The sequence below is a fragment of the Habropoda laboriosa genome, unplaced genomic scaffold (assembly GCF_001263275.1).
Source record: "Habropoda laboriosa isolate 0110345459 unplaced genomic scaffold, ASM126327v1 scaffold295, whole genome shotgun sequence".
NCBI lineage: Eukaryota > Metazoa > Arthropoda > Insecta > Hymenoptera > Apidae > Habropoda > Habropoda laboriosa.
In genome coordinates this window covers 848,612-864,725 of record NW_017100429.1, presented here as the reverse complement: position 1 = coordinate 864,725, position 16,114 = coordinate 848,612, and the positions used below count along the sequence as shown (strand labels likewise).

General features: G+C 40.0%; 2 protein-coding genes across 3 annotated transcripts in view; both read right to left on the bottom strand.

Annotated features, from left to right (window-relative positions):
• Positions 1-139: 139 nt before the first annotated feature.
• LOC108575651 (aquaporin-like) lies at positions 140-13,383 on the bottom strand. 2 transcript variants are annotated; one of them, XM_017938498.1, is made up of 7 exons: positions 13,330-13,383; positions 13,137-13,239; positions 10,696-10,877; positions 2,350-2,537; positions 1,808-1,951; positions 1,271-1,715; positions 140-683 (listed from the first exon to the last, which is right to left on the bottom strand). In XM_017938498.1, the coding sequence occupies exons 3-6, from the start codon at positions 10,832-10,834 to the stop codon at positions 1,296-1,298; spliced, it is 891 nt and encodes a 296-aa protein (XP_017793987.1). In that variant the 5' UTR covers positions 10,835-10,877; positions 13,137-13,239; positions 13,330-13,383; the 3' UTR covers positions 140-683; positions 1,271-1,295. The 2 variants fall into 2 exon arrangements, with proteins under 2 accessions (XP_017793987.1, XP_017793986.1); XM_017938497.1 differs by lacking the exon at positions 13,330-13,383 and having other exon boundaries at positions 10,696-10,874; positions 13,137-13,318.
• Positions 13,384-15,169: 1,786 nt separating this feature from the next.
• Positions 15,170-16,114, bottom strand: part of LOC108575644 (serine protease inhibitor dipetalogastin-like) — a 10,380-nt gene continuing 9,435 nt past the window's right edge. The window contains exon 8 of the mRNA XM_017938485.1: positions 15,170-15,387. Within this exon, the coding sequence (XP_017793974.1) occupies positions 15,170-15,387 (218 nt within the window). The remainder of the gene's footprint in view (positions 15,388-16,114) is intronic.

The window sequence follows — 16,114 nt, the reverse complement described above, 5'->3', positions numbered from 1 at the left end:
AAAAGATGCATTTTTAATCCAAAAAGAGGCGAAAGAAATCAAAGCACATAAAGGGTGGCGGTAAAAAAAGAACTACTCAAGTTTCTTAAAACGTATCAAATTTATTTCTCTGCCTCTTACAGCTCATTCTTTTTCTCTCGTCCCTCTGAATGTCCATCCTGGACCATCCTCGATCCGAACACGCGCTATAAATATATATTACAAAAAATCATCTCGATCAATAGATCGAGGAAAAAAGATTTTCTTAAAGGCAATGTCGTAATCTTTTTTTGTCTGCTTCGCGACAGTTTTGTTTCTCAAACGGATTGTTTTTCTTTCTCGAAAAAAGAAACGATTTCACGAGTACGAGGAAGATTATATTTTTCCTCCGTAATCTCCCCCTTCCTTTGTTTGGAGGTCCTTCCGTCAAAATAACAGAAACCCTGACCTGAATTCCGCGGTGGTTCTAAATTTAAGAAAAAATATCGAAGCAGAAGACGCAGAAGAAGTAGAAGAGGAAAATCGTTGTGAATCGTGCTGGAAATCAGTCTAAAGCAACCGAGGAGTCCTCCCCGCATGGCTCTCATCCCTCGACCTCCACCTAGTCCCGCGTGAGAGCTCCTCCACTTCCGGTCTGCGCGACACGATTAGGATTTCTCGCTCGAATTGTGAACCACGGACCAACCGGAATGCAATTCTGCTCGCTGAAAGCAGAGAGGACAGCCGATTAACACTGGCTCGAAACCCTTTCTCCTCGGTTTTCTCCGTTTGGCCAGCCACTTCCGGTGAAGTGGACGGGATAAAGCGGAGAATTGTGAGTCTCAGGCAGAGACAGGAGAGCGGAGGATTTTTTTCTGCGAATTTTAGAAATTAGATCGAATCTTGAAACGGGATTCGAGGCTAATCCAAGTTCTTAGGGACACCGAGTATACGATTGTTTCAAACTTAGTGCAAAGATTATAAAAATGAAAGTTACAAAATATCCTTCAAAAAAATCTAGAACTCCAGCCTCGTTGCTTAAAATTTTCACAAAACTCGAAAATTGCACCAAAATCATAAGGAATTATAAAAAAAAATTGCATCTACTGTTCGTTCAAAATAAGAATAACCTCGCTCTCGGACCGATTTTCCTCCGTTCTGCGCATAGCAGAGGGTAAGACGGTGAAAAACGTAGGCGGTTAAGTGGGGGTTTGGACGTTTTAGCCCTGCCTTATGCACGTCCCATGCGCGAAATGAGGTTATTCTTATTTTGAACGAAGAGCATATCGTTTAGCCTAATTCCACAACCTACCATCATCATCCATCGTCCGGGTCGCCTACTCGCACTGGCCAGAATCATTCTGCGCCCTGTTGCACACGAACAAGCACCTGTAGAGCAGTGCTGCCACGATGGCGCCAGTTATAGGGCCCAGCCAATAGACCCAATGGTTGGTCCAGTAACCGTTCCACACAGCTGGACCCAGTGTCCTCGCTGGATTCATACTACACCCGGTATATGGTACGAACACCATGCACAGCACCGCGATGCACAGTCCGAACCTTATAGGAGCTGAATCTGTGTTCTTGGAATTTCTACAGTCCCATAAACCACAGGTGAAGAAAACCAGGATCCCAGTAGCTATGATCTCCGACATGACACCCTGGAAATTGGTCAGATTCACGTGTATGTCCGTCATGCAGAAACTGCCGGAGCCTGTTTCCGGAGTGGTGTATATCAGCTCTAGCGGAGTGATCACCTGGGTGAAAAAGATAGAAACGAAACAGTTACAAACACGTCGATATTTGTGAAGATTTGTAAAATTTGTTCAATTGAAAATTTCGACGGTACCCTGAGCAAACCGTAGCCTATGAGTGCTCCGAGACACTGTGCGCCTATGTAGAGTAGGCACATGGGCAGGGACTTCTTTCCTAGGATAAGGGATGCCACTGTGACGCATGGATTAATGTGGGCGCCACTCACGTGTCCAACGCACTGGGGAGAAACGTTTAAAGTAGCGACAAATTTGCAAAAGTTCGAAGATGATTTTTTTCTCCTGAACTTAACGCAGTTATCGAGTCCCCTGATTCTGATTAAATTCAAGGCCCGGTTGGCAATTGCGATCGTGGATGTATTTTAGGAATGTCGAAATTAGGGTCAGACTGAATGTGACCGGAATCAATTAAGCTACAAATAATTCACCGAAGATCCGTGAAACTTTCGCTTTAATTTTTCATAGACCACGCTGTATTTCTGACATCCACTGTACGCAACAATGTTCCGACCGCGCAAAGTTCGCCAATTTAAAAAAAAAAAGAGAGAGAGAGAGAAAAATTAAAGAGTATTTATTTGGAAAATTTCAATTATTTTCCAAGTTGCTTTGAAATTTTCACCTGAATGGCCACCATGACAGCCAAGCCAAAGGTTAGGGAGACCTGCAGAACGGAGGGACTAATGCCCAAGCTGCCAATGCAACCTGTGCATCCGATGAAGACCAAGATAGCGGTGCCAATGGCCTCTCCGAGAGCAAGTGTGAGCGTCTCCCAGCCGGAGGCATCTTCTTTCATCAAATTGCTCAGCCCTGAAACGGAGAACAGGAATATGACAGTTTTGAAAATGACAATCACAGGAGAATTCGGATCGAGAAGGTTCACGATCGATCAGTGGAGTCGGTGTCTTTAGATATTGCAGTCTTACGCTAGCTGAACCTGCGAGGCAATTTTTGTAAGGAAAGTGGACGCACAGTCATTGCGGGGCACACAGTCGTCGGAAGACGTCGCAGAACTCCAGGCCATGTTCTCGATAGAAAAACAATTCACTAATGGCGAGAAAGTGGATACGAGTTCGAGCGAGAAAAATGGCAGTGGAATCTATAGCCTGTGGATATGTACGAGCAATATTGGAAATAACTTAAATAATAACTGGTACAAAAATTGCTCGAAAAAAAAAAATGAGTTTTCATTTATTCTTTCAGTAGGAGGGTCCTATTCGTCAAAATTCAATCGTCGACAATTTTTATTAAATTACTAACTGTATAACTAGAGAAGATACACTACAGTTTCCACAGGTCCACTGTTACGAGATCCTTCAAAACAGATAAATAAATTTCGATCAACACATTGCGAGACGGCTATTAAAAAATATTCTACGCTGAAAATATTGCTCGATATGCAAAGTCATCGTCAAAATACACCCATCAATATCTTTGACACCATGGTAAACGGTGGCGCTATCTGAATACAAATGTAGCATGGACACCAATCTCCCACAGAAAGAGCTTTAACGAACGGGACACCCGTTGAATGCGTAATGCCGACAACCATAGAAACGTTCATATCACAGAGACACCAAGCCTGATATTCGAGTCAATGATAGCGAGCACGTGCGAGATTTTCCATCGTTGGACGTGGAGGGGGGATTAGGTAGAGATCCACGCTCGATCAACTGCTATTTTCTTAATTACGTCGGAGGGGCCAGGACTGCGACTCATTAAGGCAACCGCGAGCGTACACGCTCGATCGATGCCGCTTGCAGATGGAATTGCCCTCGAATCGTGCAAAATTTCCCCCCACCGTTGCTGTTAAGACACGTTCTACACGGTGGAACCGATCTGGAGGATACAGGTTAGGTTAGGTCAGTTTCTATTTTCTATGAATTTTTCAGTCAAATTTTCTGTTCATCGGGGAAGATTTAAATGGCACACCCTGTACGTTCCGTTGCGATTTGCAACTTGAAAGGACAATTCAGTAGCCGTAACTAGTGAGTACATGTAGGTTAGAAATTTGTTGTATTTGTTTGGATTAATTTCGAAGGTTAGAAATATTACGTGAATCGACTTTGAATACGCTATAGGCTAGTTTCCATTTGTCATGGATGCACACTGGCGCGGGCCCAAGGGCCACTTCATGAATAATAGAATTCCAGACTTCCAGAAATTTTCTTTTCAACGAGTGCCCATGTTTTTCGAAAAGTATGGTATAATAAGGTTCGAGAATTCTCATTGGCCGGTTCTCATGCATACTTGAAAATGGTTCTGCTCTATTTATCGTGGATACGAGCGGCAATCTCGGGTCAACGTTACGTATACGTGCGCCAGAAGTGATAAAGGGAGTATCAATGATGAAGAAATCAATAGCATAGGTCAAACGACTGGCAACGCGCCGACAGAACGATGAGTTTCTGGATAAACTTCAAATACCGGGCGGCACTTTCATTCATCATTTAAATATACCGGCTAACGCTGCAAATTCTCTTCTTAAAAGTACTCTATATGTACTAACATTGAACGATATCACCTTTCGACATAAAATTATGCATCTCCGTTAATTTTCCAAATTTTTGTTCAATTTCCTTTGTCAATATTCCGAAATGCACGGAAAATATGTACAAAAAATTTCAAGTTGATGGACCTTGTAGGTTCGGAGAAAAAAATTTCTAAACGAAGCTTCCTGTTCGAAGAACTCTGAACAATCTATAAATTAATCTGAAAATATTTGCCTGCTTTCCAAATCATTTAACACCAATATACCAAATGAATCACCCTATATATCTAACTTATCACCCACAAATACTTCCTCGAACCGTATCTCAAAACGTGACACTTTAGGTGAATCAGCCAGCACCAAAAATTCCATTCTCCTAGATTTCCATATCCCAAGAATGTACAAATCAAAGTATAAATATCGTGGTGTCGTTTTTACGCGAAGAAATCGTGACCAACGTGACAGTTACAGTGTTCGACGTTGAAAAACCGCCAAAAAGTGGCGTCGAAATTCACGATATACACTTTGATCGAAATATTTCGAAAATTAGCAATTATAGTCGAAGTTCAAGAATGTATGGCCAACTTTACGACATGTCAATTCTGTGGCGAGCGCACACGTGCGTATGCACTGGCACGGAAGTTATGCTTGGGCACGTTTGGCCCAGAATTACAGTGGAGTTCTCGTGATTAACCGTGCGCCGGCCGGATATAATTAGAAGGCAGCACGTGTCACGCACAATTTCCATCAGGGTCTCATTGAGAACGACAGTGATCAGTCATTGACGTTCACGTCGCCTCCCAAGACCATTACGAGATAATAGAAGCTGAAGCATCGAAAGAAAAGTGGTTTCAGCGTTGCACCTAACCTATAGGGTCATGTGATCACCATGTTTGGGGAAAATGGCGACTCAAATCGTGGAATTTATTTTTTTTGTAGGGTTGGTGTTACATAACCTGTAAGATCACGTGGACCAGTCGCCATATTTTTATACACAGGGGTATTTAATTTTACAGGATTAATTTTTCCATACTTTTTGAATATTTAACTAATAATTTTGTTAGTTCAATGTTTTATAATATTCGTTTTCTGGGCTCATTGATAAATTGAACTTTTTGACGTGGCTATAAGTTAGGTTAAGTGTATTTATTGAAACAATCGGTACATTCGATATTTATTTTCTGAAATGGTTGGTGCTGGATGGGAAGAACCCGATCGGATAACCAGATGGAAAATGAGTTTAAGTATTCGGGCCAAACTGGTTCTTATATCAAGATTCCTGATGGCTACGATATGCAAATCAGCCGTTTAATGGTATTATGGAAATCGGTGCACGCATTAAGCGAACCGTATTACCATGAACATTATTTTAAGCTAGTGTTTACACTTCATTAATAAATATTCAATTTAAAAAAGAAACTAACGAAACCAGAGACTCCCTAAAATAATTCAATTACCTTCCACGAAAATTTGTATTACATAAAAACGTGATGCAAGCGATGTGAATTATTTTAAAAAAGAAAAAATGAGGAAGTAAAATAAATATAATTCGTCGAAGCGAGTTTTCCTTTCTCGTTGATCGTATCAGTCCACCATAATTGCCAGTGGAATTACGAGGGGGATAGGTGTTACCGGTAATTGCGATGAAAGTCAGCCACCATAGTAATTAGCCCTCGAGAAAGTAATATACACGTTATTTAGAAACTAGTGAAAGGACCTTTCCACGAAAGAAATCAACAGTTTCCCCTCTTTCAGCGTCAATTAATAATCTATGGTTCCCCATCATCGCGCCATCTGTCCCCGTAGCGAGGGAACCATTGATCGGCTAATGTTTATCATGGATCGATAAAGCAGGAAACGATTAAGTCAACAGAAAGAAACGTAACGATGGAAAGTACGATAAGGATCAGTTTTTTCACCGCGTAATCTCAAATTAATTCATGTACCGCACCACGAAGCCTCGTTTTTTATTTTTTAATTACGCGACTTTTTCGTCCAATTAGAGTCTCGTAAGTGTGTGGAGAAGTGCACCGAATGAATTACAGTCTAGTTCGTATCGTAATAGAAACAATGGCGCGGTTGTTGAATTAATGGCGCCGCCCACGGACGGGAGTAGAAAGCGTTTGGCGAATTAATTTCTGTTTCACAGCGATTCGACCACTCTGTGGACGATACAGTTCACGTATTCGCGCGAAAGCTTCCAAGATCGAGGACTACTTCTTGCTCGAGCGTTCCACGCTCCAATTAACGCGGTTTCTGCACTCTGCGGGACACGTCCGCCATACTAAATACCCAGAACCCCCTTCGTCTGGGAGGAAAAAGCTGTCCCTGTCTAATTGAGCCGCGCTTTGAACGATTTTCATCGTTAATTTTGCGAAATGGTTAGGTATTTAGGTCGAAATTTTCAGCAGAGAAAATTAATTAAATTATTATGCTAGAATTGTGGGTCATTTTGTGACTCGTGTCGTACACTCTAGGAATTAAATATTAAGAAATTTAAATAAAAGTGATTTAAGAATTATTTTCAGGAAAAATTCGGGTTAGAAAATTTGAAAAAATGTATTGTGGGTTATTTTGGGATACTGATATTACATGTGCTACATTTCGATGCCAAAGAAAATGAACGAATTTGAGCAATATTATATTGTGGACTATTAATAAACCATATGATGTATCATAATAAAAAAAAAAAACTGTACAGACTTCAATGAAAGTTCATCGTGAGTTACTGTGGGTTATTTTCGCTCATTATGACCCAGACAAAATTACTTAATAATCCTCGCTATATAACTATATACTATATAAACTATATTGCGAAGAATAAATCCTGAACCACTGTAGATCATAGTAACTCTGCCAAAATCCCCTCCTCAGAGAACTAACTAATAAACAGACAATGTTCGACTAAAAATAAATCGTGGATTGTAAAAATAAATTAGAAATTATCACTCGAGTATCTTGAAATGGCCAAGCAACGAGGAATTATTTAATCCTATAAATCTCCTAATTAATCATTTTCAAAACACTCCAGGCTACATATATATTTATGCAGTGAAGATGCCGCCGATAAATCTGCAGCTTTATCCTATTGATTGAATAGCAAATTAACCTCACAGTTTACACTGTGTCCCTCGCACACACACAAGTGTATACAAGAGTGTTACAAGTGTGATTGTGGGTCAAGTTCGCGGTGAACGTCCTGAAACCGGTCATCATTCCACTCTTCCCCTTCGAGTCTTCGTTTTCTGGCCAGATTAACGGTGCCCAATCGACAGATTCGACATCAGAGGAGGGGATCTCGTGGTTAAGGTTAGGGACACTCCTCGAGGTTATGTTTCTAACCTTCTTTGGGTTGAACACCTGTTCCAATGGTGCATTCTGCTCGAGTTTCCAGTCAGTTCGCTTTTGGTGGTAATTAGTGTATTCCGGAGTGTAGGTAGAGTGAAGGAGGAAGAGATGTATGGGCTGGTTTCTCTGAGAGGAAAAAATTCTCGAGGATTTCTCCACGTGAGAGACAGATATGCTTGAGAATTGCAGTGATTGGCAACGAATTTCTCAATTTCGATTCGTCGTAGACGAAGAATAACTACTTTCGAATTTTGAGAAAAATATTTTGAAATTTTTTTTTACGTCTCAGACTGAAATTCACCGAGTGAAATTTACTCCAGTTGCTCGAGATTTACAATTTAAGAGAATTTGAACATTCTTTGAACATCGTCGAATTATAGACGTAAAATTGAATATTTCTGGAATAATTCTGGAAGCAGTTTTCCCCGCGAAATTTGTAAATTTAAAAGAATTTTACAGAAACGTCGAAATGAAAATATCTCAAGCTCATTTTTACAAGTTAAAATTTGATAGAAGTGAAATTTTCGAACTTACCATCAGAGAATTAAAAGAAAATGCCTAACCTAGAAAGAAATCCTAACCTAACGATCAGCCGCGTGTTATGAAAAATCCTAGACCATTTCATCGGCGTCTTCGAAAGTGCTATGGCTGCATCAGTTTCTCGTTCGATCGGCGACTTTTTGCAGAACGGAAAGAAAGTTTCGCGCGAAAGTATCTGGAACGTGGAAAACGAGGGAAATCGCGTGACTATCGAGCCGATATCGCTTGAAATCATGGTCGTCTATGGGGCACGTTGTTTTACTGGATTTACATGACACTTTGCTAAAGGAATCGTGAGAACAAATCCCACGACGATACCTATAAATCACCGGGGACAATCAGCCAGATAATATCGTTCCGTGAAAATGGGCCTTTAGGTTCTTCGTTATTTTCCAGCCGTCCTCGCCGATTAGTACGAATCGAACTAGTCATGGGGAAACGATAATTGATGGTTAGTTAGACGTTCGGTGGTTAGGATTGTTAGGAATTAGCAAGATTAGAGCGCCAGAGTTTGGCTTTAAGAGGTGTAACGGTAATTCTTGTTGAGAATAGGTCTTGGTCTCTTCGGTCGTGTCACTTCGAACCTTGGTTCTTCTCGAATCGTGGGAAAAATGACAACCCATTGACCTTCTTCAAGAGCCTGTTTCATTACGTTCCAATTCTCAAAATGGGATGAAAAAATTCCGATGAGAATTTATTTCATAAGATAGTTTTTAATTCTCGTTGCAAATGTTTTAACTAACTTTGAAAATAATAATCGACCGTTCTTCTACTATTTCGAAATTTAACGAAAAATTGTTCGATTTAACCGTAGACAAAAATTAACGAATTAAAATCTTTTTTCACTATTTTACGGTTCAATTGGGGGAAAAATGTCCAATCTGAAAGATATTAAACATCGAATTTGTCCTCGAGAGCCGTAGTAGAAATTAAGCGAAGGAGTGGACTTGGTGAAGGAGTTTAATGGAGATAGAACGGGGTGAAGTTGGTCCAACGATACTTCAGTTTCATTATTCTGACAGTTATCAGCTAACTGGCATTAACACAAGTGGCAATAACTGTTCATTAACGTGGTGCTAATTGTCTGACACGACACGCTTGAATCGAGCCATCTTCCGGGTTATTGTTCACCTGTCTGCCCGCCATTGACACTTTCCAGCTCCCCGATGCATGCAAATGCAGCTTAACAGCTGTATTCTTTGGCTACTATCCTAGTTTCGTTAACAACAAAATTATCAAGTAGAATATCTCATCAAGCGTCCCATCACGGACGCTAAGAAGTTATTTAAACATTTTTTCGAAGAAAGTTATTTAAATTTGTGAGAGTACGAAATCAGAAATTCTTGAATTTTCGAGAGGAGAACCAGGAGTGAAAGATTCGAAATTCAGAATTTCAATTAACATTGCAATTTGGAAATATCCTACCAATTCGCTATATTCATTCACTTTCAATCGTTTCCAATCGTCGAAATATCAACGAGAAATTTTCAAATTGAATTGATCCAATCACCGTATCTCGAAAAATCGGCAAAAGTTCAAACAGCCTCGAAAAATTCCCTAGACCGCGAAAGAAAGACCCTAGACGCGTGCTCCCGGTATCGGAACGATTTGTCAATGGGAAGCTGGCTTCCATGCAAATTGTTGCGCCGTTTTTCACGGTAATGGGACATCTGTTGCGTGCAGAAGGTATCTGTGCGTGTGTAGGCCAGCTTCCGTTCCGCTCTCTGTGCAGTTCCGGTCGATCGGGGGATCTCCCCTAACCCGATTTCCTGAAATGCACCTCGCGTCTCGTCACGTGCGTGTGTACTTTCTTTTCTTTCACTGGTTCTTTCACCTTTCTATTCGAGCCACCGCGCTCGAAAATTTTTACCACGATTCGATGGGGAATTTTATCATGATCAGAAGGGAACCACTCCGCCGATGTTCCTTCGGTCTTCCTTTCATTTATTTTCTTTTCCTTATTTCTTCTGCTCTCGTGTAGCATTTTAACGAAGGAAAAAGAACGTCGGCGAGTCTGGGTGAACGAACTTTCGTCAACATTTCACTTTGGCTTGATTGATCGCGCGGATTGATCCTACTTTTTAACATGGAATTGCTCTTCTTTTTATTTTAGTTTCATCGGTCGATGCAGTGAAACGTCCTTTCCAAAACGGCGGAGCCAATCGAGAGGAATCATTTAAACGCTGTACGGAAATTTCTGTACCGAGAGGTTGGAAAGATTCTTCTTTTCTAATTAAAATTTACTCGAAATCCGGTCAAATCCAAGTCGTGAAATTTTCGAAAAGTTCACAGCGAAGAAGAAATTTTCATTCAGAATGCGTAAATTACAAAGAATTTACAATCTGTTCGAGATAAATCGAAATCTAAATTGTCAAATCCCTCCGAAAGTTGGAAATTATTAAAACGTGTAATCACCGAAAAATTCACTTATTCCAAAACACTCGTTAGAAATGAGTATCAATTACAAAGAAATCTCCGCGAAATAAATGGAAATTCAAATTGACAGATCCTTTCTGAAATTCCGACGGTTTTATTCGAGAGAGAGAGAGAGAGAGAGAGGAAAGATTAATGAGTGAAAAATTCACTTACACGGAGATTTCAGCTTTTCCTTGGCAGCTTGGATGGTCGAGCTCGATCTTTGCGCGATTCCTGTAATGTTCTTCGACTTGCCCACCGAACTGTCCGTGATGGTGCTGATCGGTATAACCGAGACGCCGCCTTGTTCCATATCGACGAGATTTATCGACGTCGATCGATAGCCTGCCTGTCTGCTGGAATTTATTGTTCGTTTCATCGATCTCTGTGTATACATACATATAATACCGCATTCTATACAGAGTGTCTCAAACTTCGAAAGTTCGAAACTGTTAATCTTTCCAGAGAGCACGTTTTCTAATTAGAAAAAAAGTTAAATAATTTCTTACGTAGTTACATCTTCTTCGCTTTCATTCGACAACAATTAAACTGTTCTTCTTGTTAGGAGAGTATATAATGAATTACGCTATTCACCGTATTTTCATATTTCTTCCATCAGCAACATTGGAATTTAAAAAAGAAAAACAAACACACACATGTGCGTGTCGGTATCCTTGAAAGGGTTAAAGATAGGAAAAAAGCGAAATTTACACGTTCTACATCTCTATGCTATCTTTACGAATTTTTTTCCATTCTTTTTTTAATTATTCGAAGATATAAACTCGGAAATTATTGCGATTTTAGAATCGCAGAGTTACAGACTTGAAATTCAAATGAACCAGTATTTGCGCCGTTGCAAATGTTTCTCACTTCTGTTAAGGCACTCTGCATGTAACGTTAATCGACGAGTGGAATTTTCAGCGAGAGAAAACGCGTTTCGCGTAAACACGGGTAAAATGGCTCTTTCCAGGAGATTTGTCATTGGCGATGAAATACAATTCGATTTTCGTTATCAGTGAGTTTGAAAACGGGGTCGTAAATCTGCAACGAACAAGAGAAATAAGGCGATGCGCCGTAAATTTCTCGCGGAAGCGACGTTCCGGCGCCTCTGTGGCGATACTGACGAAGAAACGACAAAATTTCCCGAATTTTCCATCATTTTCAACCGTATAACTATCCTTTCCTGTCTTTACGAAAATTTCGAATCTCCTTCAATTGCGTATACTACGTTAGAATTTTGACCAATATGTTCGACCTAGATCTTTCTCAATTTTTTTTCCAAACATTGCAGCTATTTCTCAAATATTTATCAAGTATTCAAAGTATTTCAAAATTGAGAAAAATTACCGTATAACAATATATCCTCGGCGTTTCACAGTCAGAGGTATTTTCGAAGAAAAACGAAGCACAAAAATCGCACGCCTAATAACCCTCGGCACGAAAATTGACGACACTCGAGCATCTCGAATTTTTAACGCTGCAATAAAAGTCGATAGTCTCTCCAATGTAATAAAACGTTTTTTTTTTTTTTAACAGTTTCCAAGCTTCGATTGCAGTTCTGCAATTTATTTTGTTTCGCCCGGTGATTCGCGTTATTCCTTCGAAAAATACACGAAACCTGGGCGAAAGTAAATCTCTGTGCGAGACAAGCCGGGAACAATTCACACGAATCTAACGCAGTCCCTTTTAGTGGTTAAATTCTAGCGAAATGACGGGAAATCGAGCATATATCGTTCAAATAGAAGCCAGTTAATTATCCAACCCTCCTCTGCTCCTCCCCACCACGCATCGGTTACACACTTTGACGACGCGGATAATTAAATTTCGCTGGTCGAAACGAACTCGTCTAATTGATTCGAATCCTACGACCCGGGCCAGGATTAATGGTCGACGTTAACGAGCAATTATTCGACTAATTACCATCGAGCAGGAAGAAAGAAGATAAATAAAGCAAGCAGTGTGGTTTTCGGGGTCGACAGTTAACCGTTCGAGTACAGATACTCGAAAAGAAATTTAGAAAAATTGCACCTGCTAAATTGGCGAATTGCAAAATTCCACAGTGAATTAATTAACAATATTTGAAATTCCACTTTGTTACCACTTTGTTTCACTGCTGCGTTAAGATTGCCCAATCTGTTGCCGCAAGAGTGAATCTGGCAGAGAAAAAGAAGGTCCCGCTCACGTGTGGCTAAATCATGTGCACCGGAACTCGAATGCAAATTCTGCGCAATCTGCTAACCCAATCCCCCGATAACGACCTAATCTCTTCTCTGGCACGGTATAAACAGCAATTGTTATTAGGTGAACGTGGTGGTTCGAACGTATTTCCAGAAGCGATCGCTGTTTCAAGAATATCAAATCACTCGATACGCGAAAATTTCAAGAATTCGACGTGGAAACAGAACCTCGCGAAAAATGAACCTCTTCCAACGAGGAAGAGACGTAATTCAATCCTCTTCCTAATCAAACACGAAACGAAATATTCTCACAACCAACGACACTAGTAATCACACAACCAGCGACACGAAATCGCGACTGAATTCTAACGTTCGCAAAATTTTCCAGTGTTATTGAAAACTACAGGAAGCAACTGTTTCCTCGAATCTCGAACTCACCTTTGTTGTTACAGGAGGACTGTTATTTGTAATATCTATGGCGTGATCAGAAATGCGGGAAGCACGTGGCTCTAGCTCGAGGAGCGACCAGGATGGCAGGCACCTGTACAGGTGAGGAGCGCACGATTACGACACGTAGTTCGAGTGTCGCGTGGCTTGAACGAGACTGAGTCGTCTCGCGGCCCTACTCTACCTCTATATGTAGAATCTCCTTCCTCTGCCAGTCAGCTAGACACTCGGTCTCCCGTTACTTCTGCCAAATTGATCTTCGTACACGCTCGACACAGTTTCTCCACGCTTTGGACGGGACCACTCCACCTCTGTTCTCCCCTCCAATATCGCGCGCAACAAATTCGTTGTAACGAATTGCCCGGAGGATCATTGCGCGGAAAGGTTGTAATGGGACACCCTGTATACACGGGCTGTGCGCATATACGTATGTATGTAGAAATAAACACCTATGAATTGCAAAGAACTAACTCTTTAAATACGAAAGTTGTATGGAAAAATGATGCACGATCGTGAGGTTCGTGAATGCTCCTTGAATTATTATAAAATTGCTGATATTATGGAATTTTGTGAATTATTCGGTGAAAGTGAAACAATACTCGTCGATAAGGCTTACTAGCTATGAATACAAAATTACCAGGCGTATAGCTCTCCTTCCAACTTTATCTTCATAACATGGTCCTATCCCTTTGTTTGTTGTACCAATTTTGTGATTTCCGTTTAAATCTTCAAATAGCTTTTCCTTGTCCTTATGTACGCTAAGTATTAATGGACAGCTCTCGGATACCATCAAGTTGTTATAGTTTACGTCCACTCCTTTAACTTTCAATGACTCTATTTCTGAGATTAAAGCCTGTGAATCAAGAGCAACACCGTTTCCTATGATGGATATTTTGCCCGTTCTCAAAACAGCAGAGGGCAGTAAATTTAATTTATAAACCTCATCATCTATTACTATAGTGTGCCCTGCATTATTTCCTCCCTGAAATCTCACAGCTGCATCTGCATTCTCAGAAAGATAATCTACTATTTTACCCTTGCCTTCGTCACCCCATTGCAGACCAACAATTACAATGTTATTCATCATTATTTTCTAAATTAATACATAAATATTAATGCAGTACGCTACAAATGGAAAGAGAAATCTGCGCCTCTCGACGACAATAACCCTCTATGGGCCGAATATTTTTCTTGACTGTAAAAGAATTTATGTAACGTAAAATTAGGAAATATCGACCTATAAATACAGAGTAACAGTGAATTCAACAGTTTCGACAATTTTATCATAACGAATACATATTGTAACTTTGAAGTAACAACGGTTATCAAGAAAGTTACTACAACAAGACGTTTATGCCATTTTGTAGAAGAAAGTTCAATTATTTAATAAAATATCGATATATCAGTATGTGACTTGAAAGTTACACGGGCCCATAGAGGGTTAAATACCGATTACCGGACTGCGGATTTTCATGCGTTTATAGGAAATTTCAAGGTGCAAAAGGTTGCACAGTGTTGGATTATAAGGAGAAATGAGTATGTGTCTGTGTAATAGTAACGGCAAAAATAATCAACATACTGAGACAGATTAATATAAATATATATATAGAAATAACATAGTAACCATCAGTTTAGTATGGGTGACGCAGATACGTTTTTCTTTTCTCTGCGTCTTGCCGATGTTTTGTTTGATTGATTGCATAGCGACGTGCCTTCCTCGCGTACAAAAATAAAGAAGATTCATAATTAAAAGAATATCTTTTAATTTATTACCATAATTCTAACACACAGAATGCGAAAAATATACAGAATATCTAAATTATAGTGAGTTATATAGTACCTGGTGGGAGAAATAATTTTCTCGGTGGGAGAAGTAATCTATCGATTACCATTTGCCTTTCGAAAACTCATAAAGCTCACCTTGCTAATTTATTACACCTGTGTCGCGTTAACTGTTGCGTTTCCTAGTGTTCTCGAAATCGAATATGTCGGTTCATTTTGACTATTCAGAGGGGACTTCGATTTTATAGAAGCGGAACGTTTCTGAGGTTGAGGAATTCAGCTGTGTCCTTTTCAAGGGTTTGGAAAATTCTCCTTTTATCGTCAACATTGCAGTGTTCTCCGTGGATTTTGTGGTAAGCTTTGAAATTGAAGAAATTACGAGGCTCTGAAAGTGGTGCTCGGCTCTTCGCTGTTCTCCAAAATGGCGACTCTTGGTTCGCTCTTTCGATCTTGGAAGATTCTAAAAAATTGTAAAAATACAGTATTACATTGTCAAGTAAATTCTTCCTGAATATTTTTTGCATTTCTTCCACGAAAAAAAAAAGAAAAAAAAAACAGTATAGGAAAGTTTGGAAAATCTGGAGAAACATGGTAGCACGTGTTCTCATAACGATATCACTCGCTCGATTAACGTAACGAACCTCGCAAGTCTCTATCAGGTAATATTTCACCAGGGCTGAGAATTCGTAAGTAGCTCGTTCGTTATCGCTGTCCAATCGAAGATAACCAAGTGATGTTCGATCGATTATAAATCGAGAATTTCCATTTAGAAAATGATCGTTCGATCGGGCATGCCTCCTCTCGACCGCGAAATTCTTCCACTGGATCGTGAACTGATTAGGCGAATTATGCAACGACAAAAGGACATTTAACTGAAAATAACTTGCGAGTACCTGGCAACACCGCCATTTCTATTTTCAACAGATTGCTTTCGTGTACAGAAACGAATATCTTCAAATGGACAGCAGTCACTCGTCTTGAATTTCATAGTTATGACAATGTATCGAAATAAAACATTTCGAAACATGCGCAACCTTCTCTTCCCTTAAAAAGCATATTCTTCTTTTTGCAAATTTTTCACCGACCTAACGAATTCCGGTATTCAGTTGTGAAACGCCTCTTTTCAAAATCCAATATTTTTGCTTTGGAAATTTTTTCTTTTCCGATATTTTTTGCTTTGGAAATTT